This window comes from Asparagus officinalis, chromosome 10 (genome assembly GCF_001876935.1).
Source record: "Asparagus officinalis chromosome 10, Aspof.V1, whole genome shotgun sequence".
Taxonomy (NCBI): domain Eukaryota; kingdom Viridiplantae; phylum Streptophyta; class Magnoliopsida; order Asparagales; family Asparagaceae; genus Asparagus; species Asparagus officinalis.
In genome coordinates this window covers 590,246-607,318 of record NC_033803.1, presented here as the reverse complement: position 1 = coordinate 607,318, position 17,073 = coordinate 590,246, and the positions used below count along the sequence as shown (strand labels likewise).

Below are 17,073 nucleotides of genomic sequence, written 5' to 3'. Positions count from 1 at the left end.
ACGTTATAAAGGCGTCGTTCTCATATTCCATATTTCTTCTTGATCACGATGGCTCCGTGATCGTCTCCCTTATCCACTCCGCCACCGGGCCCCGCAATTTGTTAGCTCTTCCCCTAGATATACTTGTACCATATAAAGCCTCAAACTATTGTGCACCCCGTCCAAAACACAGACTCTATTTTTTTTATTTTCGTTACAGTAATTCTATATGTAAATACAGTTTTTTGTAAGTGTTGCAGTAACAATTTTTAAATGCTCCAGTATCCTACCTGAGTTACAGTATGATGCCACAATAATGTTTTTAAACGTTAAAATTCATGCATGTGCTACAGTAATTTATTGTAGCATGAATAGCGAATCGTAGATCATTCTCTCTGTGCCACAGTAATAATGCTACAGTAATTTATTGTGGCATAAATAATATATCTTGGATCATCTCATTATTATAGATGAATAGATATAAAAACTTACTTTTATTTATCATGTATTTATATCTTAATTAGAATAAGATATAAATAATATAAAGTTTCTGCTTTTGGGACCTGTACACATTTTTCCCAAGTTAACAAAACAAATCTAAGAGCGCGAGAAAGGGGGAAAAAAGAAGGTGAAATAATGACAAAATACTCAATCTCAAATTTCTCATTCCTTAAAAGAAAACGTCAGGCAAATACTACACTCATATTCATATGAAAACTCCTGATCATCAACTAATCATTAACTCTAAATTAAAAAAAATTAAAATTTGTATACATAAAACTTATTCCGGGAACAACCTTTGTTAGGAGAAATAAAGGTCCACCAATTTGCCTATAATAAAAAAATTATTTGCAGTGGCTCTACAATCATGAGAACTAATAATAGAAACATTTAAACTTGTCAAAACAATACTTACATCATTCTAAAAGAGGTTTTTTATCACGTGACCGACACCGCCACGAGATCTATCTCGAGCTTCTCTCTCTCTCTCTCTCTTACTATCTAATTTTTTATATTATTATCATTTTACAATTTTTAACTTTTAACGAGGCAGCAGCTAAGTGCCAAACTTAAACCACCAATTAAATACCTAGACGTAATCTTAAATTAGTGGGCCCGGCCTCAATCATGGACTGCAGCCCACTACCCCGTTCATCTCGGACGTATAAGCCGATGGGGAATAAATTTCTTAAAAAAAAATTTGACCCAAGTTCTCACTGGGCCCACCTTTCATCTGCTTTCTTCGTATAGCGGCTACTTTATTAGGACTTTGGAATCTTTTTACTTTATAGGAAAGTTGAAGAGTTTACATTTATTTACCCATTTATTTATTTATTATGTATTTATGCCCTCATTATTATGTTATTATATATGTTGTTTTTGAGAGTGGGAAGGAGCGAGGAGAGGGTGCTCGAGAGTTTCGCGGGAAGAAAACGGCGGCCTTTTCTTCGAACTTATTTTCAGGTAAATTTACCATTTTTATGGCTTTTATTGAATTTCTGTCGTGGGTTCTTGAGTTTTCAGTGCCAAGGTGCGATCTTGGCATTGGGTTTTCTATTTTTAGCCTCATTGCTTGAAACCCATTAAATAAGATTTAATAATTTATTCTTTCTTTTTTTCGGAGAAATGTTTTAATTATATGGTTGTTTCAAAGTAATATGATTCTCATAGCAGAGTGAGTATTCTGGTTCATAAGTATTCTTGATATAGAGAATTATTTGATTGTTCATGTAATCTCTTGTGAATCTTATTCACATCGCTTCATCTCCGTGACGTTTTATCTCTATTAATCTAGATACTAATTCGATACCGCTTATATTTTTATTTGTTGGTTTAGATTATCTCTTTTAAAATCAACAAAAACGAAATTCGCCGGTTCGATTATAAGTATTGGTTTGATTTCTTTTGCGCAAGAGGAAGTAATGTTAATACTCTCTTTTTTTTTTTTTATGTGCAGAATGAATGATGAAAAAGGGTGTGTGTGGATTTATCCTCTTATATATGTACTGCTATTGATGAAAGTTGAAGGCCTTTATGTGGATATAACTTATGTTCAGAGTGCTGTAGCCAAAGGAGCAGGTGAAATTCTTTGATCATCCAATTGCTTATACTTCAACAATAACCAATTTCCTCCATTTTTTTTTCCTATATCCATTTCGTCGGCTTTATAGTGATACCGCTCATATGTTACTTCTGTTTTCAGTTTGTTTGGATGGGAGTCCACCTGCTTATCATTTATCTCCAGGTTTTGGCTCAGGGGTAAATAACTGGTTGATTCACATGGAGGTTAGTTAGTATCGATGACGTTTATCTGTTTCTTTATTTATTGCATTTTACATGCTTTGCAAGTGGATATTGTAACAAGAACAAGTTTTACTGAAATTTCCTCCAATTTATAGGGAGGGGGTTGGTGCAACAATATAACGACATGTCTTTCACGCAAACGCACCCGTTTAGGCTCTTCAAAGCAAATGTTGAAGAAGCTGCCTTTTTCTGGAATTTTAAGCAGCGAGCCAGGATGTAATCCAGGTACTAAATCGAAAACTGCTTATCATAATGTCGACTCGCCTTTTTTTGTTTGGATTTGGATTATGCATTTGGTACTATAAGTTAAGCATCAATCTTCCTTCTCATCGCTTATACTGATTTTTCCTGGTATGCACAGATTTTTACAATTGGAACAGGGTCAAAGTTCGTTACTGTGATGGTTCATCCTTTACTGGAGACGTCGAGAGAGTAGACCCTGTAAGTTAGAACAACTTCTCTTTTCCTTGACGCAATATGCACCTGTAGATTAAAACCTCGAGGAATAAAACTTGATTTCTATTTGAATACCCAATATGTAGTCCACAAATCTTCATCATAGAGGAGAAAGAGTATGGACTGCTGTTATGGAAGACTTGCTTGCGAAAGGAATGAACACTGCACAAAATGTATGTTCATCTCTACAAATTTCTCTCAATTCTTGTAGGATCATTCAGGTACCCTACGATATGGTGCAATTGTGTGACTCTGCATAGGTAACCTTGAGATTACTAATTGTCTCTACACGGGAAAAAAAATAATAAAAAAAAGACTCCAGGATTGCCCATGTAACTGCAATCAGCCATTTCAAGGTTATCCATAGAGATACGTAACAGGGTACCTGGCTGCAATTAATTCTTTTCCGCGTTAACTTCATTTTGGTACATTATGAATTGTCTTGAGTGCTTTTCTTGCAGGCACTTCTTTCTGGTTGCTCGGCTGGTGGATTGACATCCATGCTGCACTGTGATAATTTCCATTCACTTCTACCAATTGGTGCAAGAGTGAAATGTCTATCAGATGCTGGTTATTTTATCAACGTGTAAGAAAATTTTTAATAAAATTTATACTCCTATTTATTTGTTACTGAGTTCCTATACTTTTATGTTATGTTCAGGGGAAATTGAAAATAACCCCCCTCATCTATTCCTTCATTAGCACTTATCACCGCTCAATTCAAGAGGAAGCGAGGGTTATTTGCAATGCAAAATCCCTTATATCATTATTTAGATGAAGAGGAAGTAAGGTAATAATTTACTTACTATGAGGTGCAATCCCGCCCCTTTTTTTTCTTGTAAAATTTTTTAATTGATTGCTATTGTATTATTCACTACAGAAAGGACATAGCTGGAGAGGACCACATCCGAGCTTTTTTCCATGATGTGGTGACAACCCATGTAAGTTTTTGATTTTTTCTGAAATTCTTCCACTTTCTCTTCCACAACCTTTTATCTTCATCTTGTAAATTTAGTTATATTTTTTCTCTATTCATACTTAGTTGGTGCACACATTTCTTTAAGGGATCAGCGAAGAATTTGCCTTCTCCATGCACTTCGAATTTGGAACCATCACTGGTATGTAACACAAACCATTTGAGGATTTCTGAAGTCTGAGCTTAATTACAATTATTTTCCTAACAATATGATCTGATGAAATTACAGTGTTTTTTCCCGCAATATACTGCACGTCTGATCCAAACACCTCTATTCATTCTAAATGCAGCTTATGACTCATGGCAGGTGTAAATTCTTTTCACTGGAAAATTTTCTTCCACAGAATCACAAAAATATAATGCTGTCAAGTTGTTTTTCTGCGAAGTAGGAATTTTAGTTGAAGCTTTGGATGATATTTTTTCCTCTTATGTAAATACTAGACAGTTAGTGTTTGATGTATCGAACTTAACTACTATTGACTTCCTACATCAATTTTTCCGATAAAATAAGCTCCTTTTCCTGCAGATAAAGAACATTTTAGCACCTGGTGTTGCTGATCCTCATGGTAGTTGGCATGCCTGCAAGCTTGGTATAGAGAATTGTTCTTCATCTCAGCTTGAAATGATGCAAGGTGCATTAAGTTACTACAACTCAATTACTCAGGTTTTGACATATAGCTTCTATAACCGATTCGTTATGAAAATTACTATGCCATTGTAGGATTTAGAAATGAGTTTCTGGCTGCACTTACAGAAGTTGGGAACTCAACATCAAGCGGCTTGTTCATAAATTCGTGCTATATCCATTGTCAATCAGAGAGGCAGGAAACCTGGTTTAGAGCTGATATAAATTCGTGCTATATCCATTGTCAATCAGAGAGGCAGGAAACCTGGTTTAGAGCTGATTCTCCCGTACTCGAAAATACTGTAAGCTCTAAAACAATCAGAGAGGCAGGAAACCTGGTTTAGAGCTGATTCTCCCGTACTCGAAAATACTGTAAGCTCTAAAAATTGAGCTCTAGTTAGTTTTTTTATAGGGTTAATTGCGGTTAGACCCTTGTACTATCACCGAACTGGGGATAGACCCTGTAGTTTTATTGTTGCAGATAGACCCCCGAGTGAAATTTTTGACTCTTTTACTCTCAGGAGGTTTATTTGCTAGGAAGAAATTCTCTTTTTACAGGGATTCTATCTGCAGTTAACCCTTTTTTATCTCAATATCCGTATTAACTTCAAATTCTATATTTTGCAGCCAATTGCAAAGGCAGTAGGAAACTGGTTTTACGATAGAAGTCCTTTTCAGACGATCGACTGTCCATATCCTTGCGATACTTCGTGTCAACATATACCTGAACCAAAATCAGAAGCATAGCAATTACAGAATCCACATGTACTGATTTCATTATTCATCATGTTATACTTGTTGCATTGATCAAGCTCGAAGAAAAAGCAACCAACCAAAAAAAAAAGGGGGTTCATATATAGGGTATAGAGTCTCGTAGAATAAGTCATAAAGGAAATTAGCTCTTCAATTGTGATGCATTCATTCTTCATTTATAATTCATGTATGGAGATTATATATTGACGAAATTAGCTCTTCAATTGTGATGCATTCATTCTTCATTTATAATTCATGTATGGAGATTATATATTGACTGAGAAATTTAATCTCCAAGCTCTGAGGCTTTTTTATTATTTTGTTTTCTGAGCCATAAACTATAATCAAGCCATATAGCAATTTTGGATTTCCTGTCTACATGTTATTGTCAAAGTGGAAACACATACTGAAATGGTGTGGAATATTTATTAAGATGGAATGAAAAAAAAAAAACCCTTGTAAATAGACATTGCTTCAGCTAAAAGAGATACATTAACAGTAGAACAAAGAGTCCTATTCTTATTAACCCTTATGATTAAAGGCCAAGTTATATAAGTTTTGTAAACCATAGGGTCAACAAGAAAAAAATTACAGTGGAGAAAATTTTCATTTTGGCTCAATAACGCCAAGTTAAACCCTCAAAATCCAATTCGAAGGAGAAGTTTCTTAAATTGATATTTTTTGTAGATTGCGGCCTTTAATTCCTTGAGTGAGAGAAAAAAAATGTTGGTATTGTTGTAAACTTAAGCTAGTTGGATACTTGTGTGTGATTTTTAAAAATGGGATGAGATGAGTTGTCACAATATTATTGGATGATGTGTGTGATTTTTAAAAATGGGATAAGATAAAATGTGATTAGTTGGATGATGTGACACATTTCTTGTGTTTGGTTTATTTTTATGTTCTCCTGCACTTTTGCCAAACTTAGCAAGTTAGGTGCTTATTAATACATTGCTGGGCATGGTGATTATGGGAAAGGAAAGCGATAATTTTTTTCATAATTATCTTCTTTAGGATTAAAATTTCGATTTTATGTATGTTACTCTCCAAAGGTTTGTTAAACTTAGATTCTGTTGGCTGTTTATTTCTCTATAATTTGCTTGGCTGTCTGGTTAGCTGCTTGCAGGGGTTTTAACTGCACTTTGCATGCGACTTTGAAGTCTATTGCAATTAACTGACAAGCGTAGTTTCAATTGTATTTGCAAAAAGAACCCTGCATGCAAGCAGAATCTGAGCATAAGTCACAATACACATGGTGCTCCTAAACAAACAATTGTGTAGCCGCAAACAAATACAATTTTAAAATCGAACAGAGAAATTGCAACTGCAAAAAAACTAATGCACAAAAGGTCGAAGGGATACAAAGCTCGCACTAATCTTTGAGATCCTCAGCTAATTATTCATCAACATTCATCGAAAATAAACCAATCCAGCCCGGCCCACTAGCGCTTAATGGGCCACATTAGATGCTGAGTTTCCTTGCACCCGAATTCTTTCGAAACCGAAAACTTCGAGCTCTCAAGTTTTTAGGGCTTTGGAGAGAGAAAACCTTAGACAATCTTCTTCTTCTTCTTCTTCCAGCAAGAATCAATCCCCAAAATCTTTCTAGGGTTTCATCAACTCAGTCCAGTTGCTACAGGGATGGCGTCCTCGATCACGGGCCAAAACGCTAAATCGAAGCGGCAGGGCGAGAGAAGGGGATCAGCTGATCATCACTCCGCTTGGGGCGGGAAGCGAAGTTGGTCGGTCTTGCGTTCATATGACTTACAGAGGGAAGACCATCATGGTAATTTATAAGCCCTATATTTGTTTCATCCCTTTTTTTAAATAAAAAAAAAATTGGTAGTAAAAGTGTTTTCTTTTTGCCGTAGTTTGATTGTGGGATTCATCCGGCTTACTCGGGGATGGCCGCATTGCCCTACTTCGATGAGATCGATCCGTCTCAAATCGATGTTCTTCTTGTTACTCAGTAAGCAATTGTTTTCTCAAATTTATGTGTCGGATTAGGAGAAGAATCTTATAAGGACTCTACATATGACCCGTTCAGATCCTACATCGAATATGTATGTGGGTATATAAATGTAGCAATATGTTTTTTACCTTAAAAATTGAATGAAATATAGGAAAACTTTGATGTTTAAAGCAGTAAAAAGATTTGTTGCAATAAAATTGCTATTATATTACCAAATTTCTACATTGGCATGTTGGTAACGTAGTTACACCGGTTCATGTACACTGTACAGTAAATGTATAAGATCAACATCTAGGATACAAAGACATCATGGCGTACGCACTCTTTAGCTTTGACCAAAACTTAGGAACAAATGTTTGTTTCATTAGCAGCAGGATGGCTTAGCATGCCATATTCATTTATTAAGTCTCAGAGTTTGATCTATAATTAACTGGTGAATTGATAGCGCGCATGAAGTATCTTGGTGCTGAAATTCCTTTCTTTAAACAAGAATAAGTTGGTTGTTGTAGTGTGAGAGGTATCTTTTAAATCGTCTATGCTATTGCTAATGTTACAAGCAAATCACTCTAGCTGAAAGTTGAAGTAATCGTACTGTTGGTCCTTTTCACTTGTAAAAAGAAATGAAGTGAGGAAGAACGCTTGGAAATTAACTCATATATCATTGATGCTGGCATAATAGAAATTTAATGCATCTGAACTTGAGGCAGGATCTTGTTATTTACTTTTCCCTTTCAAAGAAACTACTAAATAGAATGTAAATAAGAAGGTTTACCCGCAATACTCATAACATTAAGTTGATATGATAATACTATGTATCTTATTGAATTTAAAGTTTTGAATCTTTCTAAACTTTCAATCGCTTCGAGGTGACAATTTTGATGTAGCAGTGGTTTTCTGCAGTTTTCATCTTGATCATGCTGCTTCTCTTCCTTACTTCTTAGAGAAGGTACACAGTTTATACAATGTTCATCCGTCATAAAACTTCCATACTGTCATGCATTTATACTTGAATATTTTTACCTGGTTGCAGACTACTTTCAAAGGTCGAGTTTTCATGACTCATGCTACAAAGGCTATTTACCGATTGCTTTTATCTGATTATGTTAAAGTGTGCAAAGTTTCTGTTGAGGATATGCTGTATGATGAGCAAGACATCATTCGCTCCATGGATAAAATTGAGGTAGGTTTCTATATGAGACTCTCTTTAGTTGCTACCATCCTTCATTTTCTCCTATCGGTACCTGGAACTCTCATTATTATTCTTTACTAGTTCTGCCTAATATTTGTTCCATGCCACTTATAGTATATCTTAGCTTACAATGTGTCCTGAGCCTATACTTATGTATATAGGCTGACATTGTTATTGTTGAAATTGGAATCATGTGCATAAATTTTTTTTTTGCATACTTGATAAACAAATCTCTTTTACTTCCAACCTGATGAAGTATATTCTTTATTTATCATTTCTTCATTTTTTCCCCTTACCTTTTGTTTCTGCAACTTGTTTCAGCTGATATTTTCTACTGTTTCTAATAGTCGAGCATATAATTAATTTGGTATCCTATTTCTATTTGTCTTCTGGCATGCTTCTTAGACCTTCACATCCTTCTTGCTCCAGAGACACATAATCTCTTCAAAACTTTATTGTTACAGGAGAACCCTCCTTACATCATATTTCCTTTCAGGTCATTGACTTCCACCAGACACTGGAAGTGAATGGGATCCGCTTTTGGTGCTACACTGCTGGTCATGTTCTTGGTGCTGCCATGTTTATGGTTGACATCGCTGGTGTCCGAGTTCTTTACACTGGTGACTACTCAAGAGAGGAGGATCGCCATCTTCGTGCGGCTGAAACTCCCCAGTTTTCCCCTGACATTTGTATCATCGAGTCAACCTATGGAATTCAAACTCACCAACCTCGTCACGTTCGTGAAAAGCGATTCACCGATGTCATCCACTCGACTGTCAGCCAAGGCGGTCGAGTCCTCATCCCAGCATTTGCCCTTGGTCGAGCCCAAGAGCTACTCCTCATCCTTGACGAGTATTGGTCAAACCATCCCGAGCTTCATAACATACCTATATACTACGCTTCTCCTCTCGCCAAGAGATGCATGGCAGTGTATCAAACATACATCAATTCCATGAATGAGAGGATCAGAAGCCAGTATTTAAACTCTAACCCTTTTGATTTCAAGCACATTTCACCATTGAAGAGCATCGAGAACTTTGATGATGTGGGTCCATCAGTGGTGATGGCGAGTCCAAGTGGACTCCAAAGCGGGCTATCAAGGCAGTTGTTTGACAAGTGGTGTGGAGATAAAAGGAACGCCTGTGTAATTCCTGGGTATGTTGTTGAAGGAACTCTAGCCAAGACCATTATCAATGAGCCGAAAGAGGTTACTCTCATGAATGGCCTTATGGCTCCCCTCAACATGCAGGTTCACTACATCTCCTTCTCGGCCCACGCAGATTCTGATCAGACTAGTGCCTTTTTGGACGAGCTTATGCCTCCCAACATAATCCTTGTCCATGGAGAAGCCAATGAGATGGGCAGGCTCAAGCAGAAACTCATAACCCAGTTTGCAGATCGCAATACAAAGATCATGTCCCCCAAGAATTGCCAATCAGTGGAAATGTACTTCAGTTCCGAGAAAATGGCAAAAACAATAGGAAAGCTCGCTGAGAAGACACCGGAAGTTGGTGAAACTGTCAGTGGCCTACTAGTCAAAAAAGGCTTCACTTACCAGATTATGGCCCCCGATGACCTCCATGTATTCTCACAGCTATCAACTGCAAACATCACCCAGCGCATCTCTGTCCCATATACAGGTGCTTTTGGGGTTATAAAGCACAGGTTGAAGCAGATATACGAGAGTGTAGAGTCCCCAAAAGAGGAGACAGATGTTCCAACTATGGTTGTTCATGAGAAGGTAACAATAAGGCAGGAGTCGGATGAGTATGTGACGCTGCAGTGGCCATCGGATCCGATCAGTGATATGGTGTCTGATTCTGTGGTGGCTATGGTGTTGAATATTAGCAGAGAAGGTCCGAAGGTGGTTTCAACCGAGGAGGTTAATAAGACGGCGGAGGAAGAGACGGAGAAGATGACACAAAAGGTGATTCATTCTTTGTTTGCTTCCTTGTTTGGGGATGTTAAGGTTGTGGAGGGTAAGTTTTTGATAACCGTGGATGGAGATGTTGCGAGCGTTGATGGGAAGAATGGGGAGGTGGAGTGTGAGAATGAGGGGTTGAAGGAGAGGGTGAAGACCGCTTTTAGGAGAATACGAAGCGCTGCAGGGCCGATTCCTCTTCCGACGTCTTGATCAGTCCGAAGATTGTGCTGGAAATGGAGCTACCGCGAGTTACTGAGCATTATAGAGAGGTTTCATTGATGCATGTTCACACTGGATCTCTTCTTGTGATGCTGTTAAAGCTGTATGACTTGCTCAATATAAGCAGGGGCGTTGCGCCATTTTTAGGTTACTTTCTTGCAAGTGATTTTACCTGCTACCTTTTGTAATATTTGCCGCAAACGTTGGTTTTGATTTGATGTAAAATACCATGTTTTAATGCCATAAACAAGCTCTTCTTTCTTAGTTTAATCTTGTTTGCCGAAAACAGAGACTGTTGATTATTATCTGCTTTGGATTATGATATCATCACAAGCTGCCCTGTGTTATGTGATTTTTTTTTTAATTTGTGAAATTTGTGATTATCTGGTTTTATCTAAACTGTCCAAACTGTAATGTAAATTTTGCAGTATAAGCACTACTGTTTGCTATGTTCTCATCAGATCACAGTACTATTTACCTAGCACTCTGTAACTAAGAAGTTCTTTTCCAACCCCACTTACAAGTAGAAAGTATCAAATTCTTCGATATTAAATGTGTATTAAAGAGATGCAGTCACAACGGTTGACATTCGTTTAGGGGGTGTTTGTTTAGTTGTAAGTGAAAAATGTAAGTATGAAAGTCACTTATTTTTTAGATTTAACTTGTTTGTTTAGTTGAAAGTGATTATGAAAGTCACCTCAAAAAATTGTCCACGTAGGATCAAATTGCAAGTTCAACTTCCCCTAAAAATTCGCCGAAGTGAGACGCAAGTGAATAAATGGGACCCACGTCACATTAAAAAAATTTCATAACGCAAGTGAATAAATGCTGGGTTCATGATCTTAGCTGCGGAGCACATTGGCAGAAGAGCAAAATATTTATAATCTTCGGAAGGAATGCCAACAGAAGGATGCAATAATAGACAAGCTAACTGCTGAAGCTCATGAATCTAGCATTGCTCACTCCAAGGTGCTTGTTATGTTTTTCTTTTTTTTCTAAATAATTTGCCTACAGTAGAACATTTTCTTAGCATGTTTTTTTATTTCTTCGTCATAATAGAGAATTTCAGAGTTGGAAGAAATCATAAGAAGGAAGAACATGATTATAACAAAGCTGAAAAAAGGCCAAGCTGGCCTCAGAACAACGAGTAAAAGTAAGCTATCCTGCTTTTGTTCAAAATGATGTCGGCCCTGGATATTGTTCAAATTGATAAATGGAGATGGGAAGCAATTTATATAAAAACATGATTTTTAATATATAATTAAATTAAAATAATGTTGCCACATCATCCTCACTTTACTACTTTCAACAATAACTAGTTTTTGTAAACAAACAATGAATGTGACTTGTATGCTGACTTGGATGCGTTAACCCACTTACAAAAAAAGTCACTTTCATACTTTCAACTCACTTACAACTAAACAAACACCCCCTTAGTGCACGTTAAATGTCATGAACCAGAGCCATTAGATACTTTCTCCGAAAGCAGTATCAACGGTTGACATTCGTTTAGTGCACGTTATGAACCAGAGCCATTTGATACTTTCTCCGAAAAGTCTAGATACAAGCAATCAAATCTCAAACTTATCTATCCACTTACAAGCAATCAAATCTCAAACTTATCTATCCACTTACAAGCAATCAAGCACTAGAAAGGCTGCAGCAAACCATAAATGTGTTTTTGAGACTCTAAATCCAATCTATATACTTGCCACATGGAAAAAGAAAATTATTTTACATACGATCGAAGCTTAGCATTGTAGCTACTTGATACGGTGACACCCCACCCAAAAAAAAAAAAAAAACTAATTAAGTTACATGCTTACACATATATAGCATAATTTTGATTGATATTTAAACTCGCCCTTCCCAAAGACACTCAAGCCCAGGCCCATCATTACCAGCTCTCAACAGGATCTGCTCAATTTCTTGTGGCGGGTTCAGACCCATAGACTTGGCCCGCTCCAATCTCTCCAACCTCGTGAGCCCAATGCACGGCCCGTATCTGATGTCCATATCGAACCGCCTCAGCTTCATCTCCTCCTCCCCGTACTCATCTACACCCGCGAAGCAAAAACGAAATCAGGGTTAGGGTTTAACAATTGGAGTAGAAACTAGGGTTAGGGTTTCGTTCGTTCACCGTCGAGATCGTAGGATCCGTGGGAGACGAGCGCCGGAGTCTGCGGGGGGTCGCCGGAGCCCAAGGTGGCGCTTTTGCGCGGCTTCTTCGTTGTTGAGGAAGACGAAGGTTTGGATGCGGTGGTCTTCTTCTTTTGCTTGTAGAATCCCTTCATGTCTTTTGATGCCATTGTGAACTCTCCCTCTCTCTCTCCCTCTCTCTCGCTGTGTTTTTAATTTTGGATTTTAGGGTTTCGAATTGAAATTGGGGGTGATTTTTAGGGCCAGGGGGGTGGGTTGCGTTGGATTGTTGTCAGGATGACACGTGGACGGTTGCGATGGAATGATCTGGCTATTCTTTTTGACTTCCACTATTTTACACCGTGTAGGATTCGGGTTGGACTCATAAGATCCGTTAACAATCCAAACCCATTAGAAAAAGGGTGGCACTAGAGGCACACCTTGTGCCACACCTTGGGGCACACCCCTCTCTCAGCTACAGGGCAGGGGACCCACTTGAGATTTATTTAAAAATCTCAAGTGAGCCCCATGTACTATAGCTGAGAGAGAGAGAGTTGTGCCCCATGGTGTGGTACAAGGTGTGCCTCTAGTGTTTTCCTTAGAAAAATAACATATTAGGTGCCAAATTATTTATTTACCAACAAATTATTATGGAAAAATTGCTTCAAGACCCCAAAATTCAAAAAGTCATGTGACCCAGCCCCTCATACTTTTGATTATGTGCTGCAGCCCAAAAAATGAAGATTCTTTATGATTCAGTCCTTATTACAATTTCCAAGAAAATAAATCCCCAAAAAACCCCAAACTACCCCTCTTCTTCCAGTCCTTATTACAATTTCCAAGAAAATAAATCCCCAAAAAACCCCAAACTACCCCTCTTCTTCTTTTCTAGATCTTCTTCTTCTCCAGATCTTCTCATTCTTCCTCTTCTTGCTCCGCTCTTCTTCATCTCGACCAACTCCACGCCCTCTCTCTCAAACTCCAGCGCCGCCTCATAAGGTGTTACCCCCTCCCTCAACGCCGCAGTCGTCGCCGTCGCCGCTCCAGCACCCGTCGTGCCCCTCCTCAATATTTCGGGTCATCCTCCACAGCCTCCTCAACTCCGCCACCACCGCCACATCGGTCACCCTCATCTTGTCGGGTTCAGTTCTTCATTTAATTTCATGTTTTTTTTGTTTAATTAGTTGAGTTAGAGAAGGAGATCTCGTGTTATGTCCTGTTATCTAACAAAACCCATGACCGCATTGCCTTCAAGGTATTTCTCATTGATTTTCCAGTTAAATTCAATAAATAAATAAATATTAAAAAGAGGGGAAAAGATTGATTGTTTTGGGTTTTTTTGGCTTGTTTTAGGTTATGGCATCCACCTGGAATTGCACAATGTGGCCCAACAGAGAGATCCTCTTGCCACAATCCACATCCTCCCCAGACTTCAGATTAGTTGCATCAAGATGAAAATGAGTATCAGTGTATTGTGAAGTTATGGATTATTACACTAATGTAATTCCATCTGGGCCTTTTCCTTAATCTGGTGCCTCAGTAGGCACAATGTTATTTGGCTTTCATCTTGCCTTAAACGTAGATGTAATAGCTAAATATTTTTGTATGTATGTAGTAACTGTGTATATGAACTGAAATACTTTTGTAGGGATGTGAACTATAATGAAAATGTGATATAAAATTGATGCACAAATTTATCCTATTAACTATTAAAATACTTATATAAGTCATTAACTATTGAAATACTTTTGTTAGCTTGTTAAGTTACTCTGTTAGATTGTTAAGTTACACAGGTAACATGTTAACTTTTTTTGGTAGCTTGTTAAGTTACACAGATAACATGTTAACTTTCACAGGTAGATTGTTAAGTTACACATGTAACATGTTAATTTTTATTGGTAGCTTGTTAAGTTACACAGATAACATGTTAAAGCTTCAGGCTTCCTTTCAACGGATAAAGCATCACAAAGAGCTTGCTTTGCCATTTGGATGTCAGTTTGAAGTCTCCTCTCCCATTGGCATGAACCTGAATATAGTTAACAAGCACCGTAAAATAGTTAACATGAACCTGAATATAGTTAACAAGCACCCTCAAATAGTTAACATGAACCTTAATTAGTTAACAAGCACCGTAAAATAGTTAACATAAACCTGAATATAGTTAACAAACACCTTAAAATAGTTAACATGAACCTTAATATAGTTAACAAGCACCCTCAAATAGTTAACATGAACCTGAATATAGTTAACAAGCACCGTAAAATAGTTAACACGAACCTGAATATAGTTAACAAGCACCTTAAAATAGTTAACATGAATCTGAATATAGTTAACAAGCAACGTAAAATAGTTAACATGAACCTGAATATAGTTAACAAGCACCGTAAAATAGTTAACATGAACCTGAATATAGTTAACAAGCATCTTAAAATAGTTAACATGAACCTAAATATAGTTAACAAGCACCGTAAAATAGTTAACATGAACCTGAATATAGTTAACAAGCACCGTAAAATAGTTAACATGAACCTGAATATAGTTAACAAGCACCGTAAAATAGTTAACATGAACCTGAATATAGTTAACAAGCACCGTAAAATAGTTAACATGAACCTGAATATAGTTAACAAGCACACATGAATCTGAATATAGTTAACAAGCACCTTAAAATAGTTAACATGAACCTGAATATAGTTAACAAGCACCTTAAAATAGTTAACATGAACCTGAATATAGTTAACAAGCACCATAAAATAGTTAACATAAATGAATATAGTTAACAAACACCTTAAATTAGTTAACATGAACCTGAATATAGTTAACAAGCACCCTCAAATAGTTAACATGAACCTGAATTAGTTAACAAACATCCTCAAATAGTTAACATGAACCTGAATATAGTTAACAAGCATCCTCAAATAGTTAACATGAACCTGAATAAAGTTAACAAGCACCTTAAAATAGTTAACATGAACCTGAATATAATTAACAAGCACCCTCAAATAGCTAACATGAACCTGAATATAGTTAACAAGAACCATCAAATAGTTAACATGAACCTGAATATAGTTAACAAGAACCATCAAATAGTTAACATGAACCTGAATATAGTTAACAAGCACCTTAAAATAGTTAACATGAATCTGAATATAGTTCTGAATATAGTTAACAAGCACTGTAAAATAGTTAACATTTTAAGAGCCTTCTCGCCTTCTTCTTTTCTTGCATATCCAGCAATTAGAGCATTCCATGAGATTTCGTTCTTGGAATCCAACCGATCAAACACAAAACAAGGCTCATCCATCTTCCCAAAACGTGCATACATATCCAACAATGAACTCCCAACAAACACATTCAAGTTGCAAGAATATTTAACACTTAAAGCATGAATTTGTTCCCCAATTCCAACACTTGCAGCAGAACTAGTGGCCTTCAAAAGGCTCGCAAAAGTAAACTCGTTAGGTTTCAATCCAAGTGCGAGCATTTTAGGAAGCAACTCCAATGCCTCTTTAGGATGATCATTCTGTGAGTAACCAGTTATAAGCGCAGCCGTGTTGACCATATCTTTAACAGGCATTTCATCAAACGCTTTGTGGGCATCGATCAAGTACACACATTTGCAGTACATATTAATGACTGAAATTTGGAAGAAAGAGTTGCCTTGAATCTAGAACTCATGACCTGTAGTTGCTCAGCTTGTGCTCGCCTCCCATGATCCTAAAACTCATGACCTTCTTCTCGTCGTCGAAGATTTCGAGGTGCTTGGTGCTGCTGACGGCGGGGATGCTGGAGATAAGGCGGACCTCGCGGAGGCAGCCGGCGGTGAGGGAGGAGTCGCCGTCAAGGAGGCGGAAGGACTTGACGAAGCTCTTGTAGGACTGGGGGGAGTCGAAGCAGTGGAGGAAGGAGACAGAGGAGGGAGGTAGGAGATGGGGAAGGAAGAGGAGGAAGAAGTGTGATTTTGGGGGGAAGATGACAGTGATTTTGGGAGGGGTAAAATTGGGTTTTTTAGGAAACCATGAGCTGGAGTCATGATGGAGGGGTTTGGGCAAAAAAATTTTAAAATTTTGGGGCTGCAGCACATAACCAAAAGTATGAGGGGCTGGGTCACATGACTTTTTGGATTTTGGGGCCTTGAAGCAATTTTTCCATTTATTATCTACAGAAAAATATTGTACATAATATATCACCTCATTGTACATTAATATAATATTTTACATATTATTATCAAGCTAAATGAGCTGCCAAAAAATAGAACGGTGATATTCGTTTGCATCTAAAAGTGATGAACATAAAGTACTTGTCAATAATATAAACCTTGGTGGCTCATTAAAAAAAAAACATGTGCTTGTTTCATATGCAACCTCAATTGTGGTTTTGTTATTCCGACTCCCACATTATTATCTATTAAACAGCACAGCTTGCAGAATGGGGCCTCATCCCCAATTATGAGACCAATTCTGCAAAAATTAAAAAATTGACAAAACTTATTCAGAAAAGGGAGATGCTACGGGCACACCCTCGTGCACACTCCGAT

The 17,073-nt window shown here is 37.4% G+C and overlaps 3 protein-coding genes across 6 annotated transcripts; 2 read left to right on the top strand and 1 right to left on the bottom strand.

Moving 5' to 3' along the window:
• Positions 1,241-5,294, top strand: LOC109826110 (pectin acetylesterase 8-like). 4 transcript variants are annotated; one of them, XR_002243200.1, is made up of 14 exons: positions 1,241-1,443; positions 1,937-2,058; positions 2,183-2,265; positions 2,379-2,508; positions 2,645-2,724; positions 2,826-2,912; positions 3,201-3,325; positions 3,620-3,680; positions 3,804-3,857; positions 3,945-4,022; positions 4,242-4,379; positions 4,470-4,536; positions 4,597-4,642; positions 4,968-5,025. XR_002243200.1 is itself a non-coding variant. In XM_020393074.1 (14 exons), the coding sequence occupies exons 2-14, from the start codon at positions 1,938-1,940 to the stop codon at positions 5,085-5,087; spliced, it is 1,191 nt and encodes a 396-aa protein (XP_020248663.1). In that variant the 5' UTR covers positions 1,246-1,443; position 1,937; the 3' UTR covers positions 5,088-5,294. The 4 variants fall into 4 exon arrangements, 3 of the variants coding, with proteins under 3 accessions (XP_020248665.1, XP_020248664.1, XP_020248663.1); XM_020393074.1 differs by having other exon boundaries at positions 1,246-1,443; positions 4,242-4,347; positions 4,437-4,536; positions 4,968-5,294; XM_020393075.1 differs by lacking the exon at positions 3,945-4,022 and having other exon boundaries at positions 1,242-1,443; positions 4,242-4,347; positions 4,437-4,536; positions 4,968-5,294.
• Positions 6,130-10,724, top strand: LOC109825379 (cleavage and polyadenylation specificity factor subunit 3-I). The gene is given in 7 exon segments (XM_020392235.1): positions 6,130-6,204; positions 6,648-6,788; positions 6,790-6,879; positions 6,965-7,062; positions 7,966-8,011; positions 8,096-8,245; positions 8,751-10,724. Coding segments are annotated over 7 exon segments (2,238 nt in total). The 3' UTR covers positions 10,389-10,724.
• On the bottom strand, positions 12,056-12,787 carry LOC109825400 (DNA polymerase delta subunit 4). Its single transcript, XM_020392255.1, has 2 exons — positions 12,538-12,787; positions 12,056-12,454 (listed from the first exon to the last, which is right to left on the bottom strand). Exons 1-2 carry the CDS (start codon positions 12,704-12,706, stop codon positions 12,252-12,254), a joined length of 372 nt encoding a protein of 123 aa, XP_020247844.1. The 5' UTR covers positions 12,707-12,787; the 3' UTR covers positions 12,056-12,251.

Coding starts and splice junctions, on each gene's coding strand:
- LOC109826110 (XM_020393074.1), top strand. CDS start 1,938: ATGAATGATGAAAAAGGGTGTGTGTGGATTTATCCTCTTATATATGTA. Junction 2,913..3,200: donor GAATGAACACTGCACAAAAT/GTATGTTCATCT, acceptor CTTTTCTTGCAG/GCACTTCTTTCTGGTTGCTC. Junction 4,023..4,241: donor CAGCTTATGACTCATGGCAG/GTGTAAATTCTT, acceptor CTTTTCCTGCAG/ATAAAGAACATTTTAGCACC.
- LOC109825400 (XM_020392255.1), bottom strand. CDS start 12,706: ATGGCATCAAAAGACATGAAGGGATTCTACAAGCAAAAGAAGAAGACC. Junction 12,455..12,537: donor CGGATCCTACGATCTCGACG/GTGAACGAACGA, acceptor TCGCGGGTGTAG/ATGAGTACGGGGAGGAGGAG.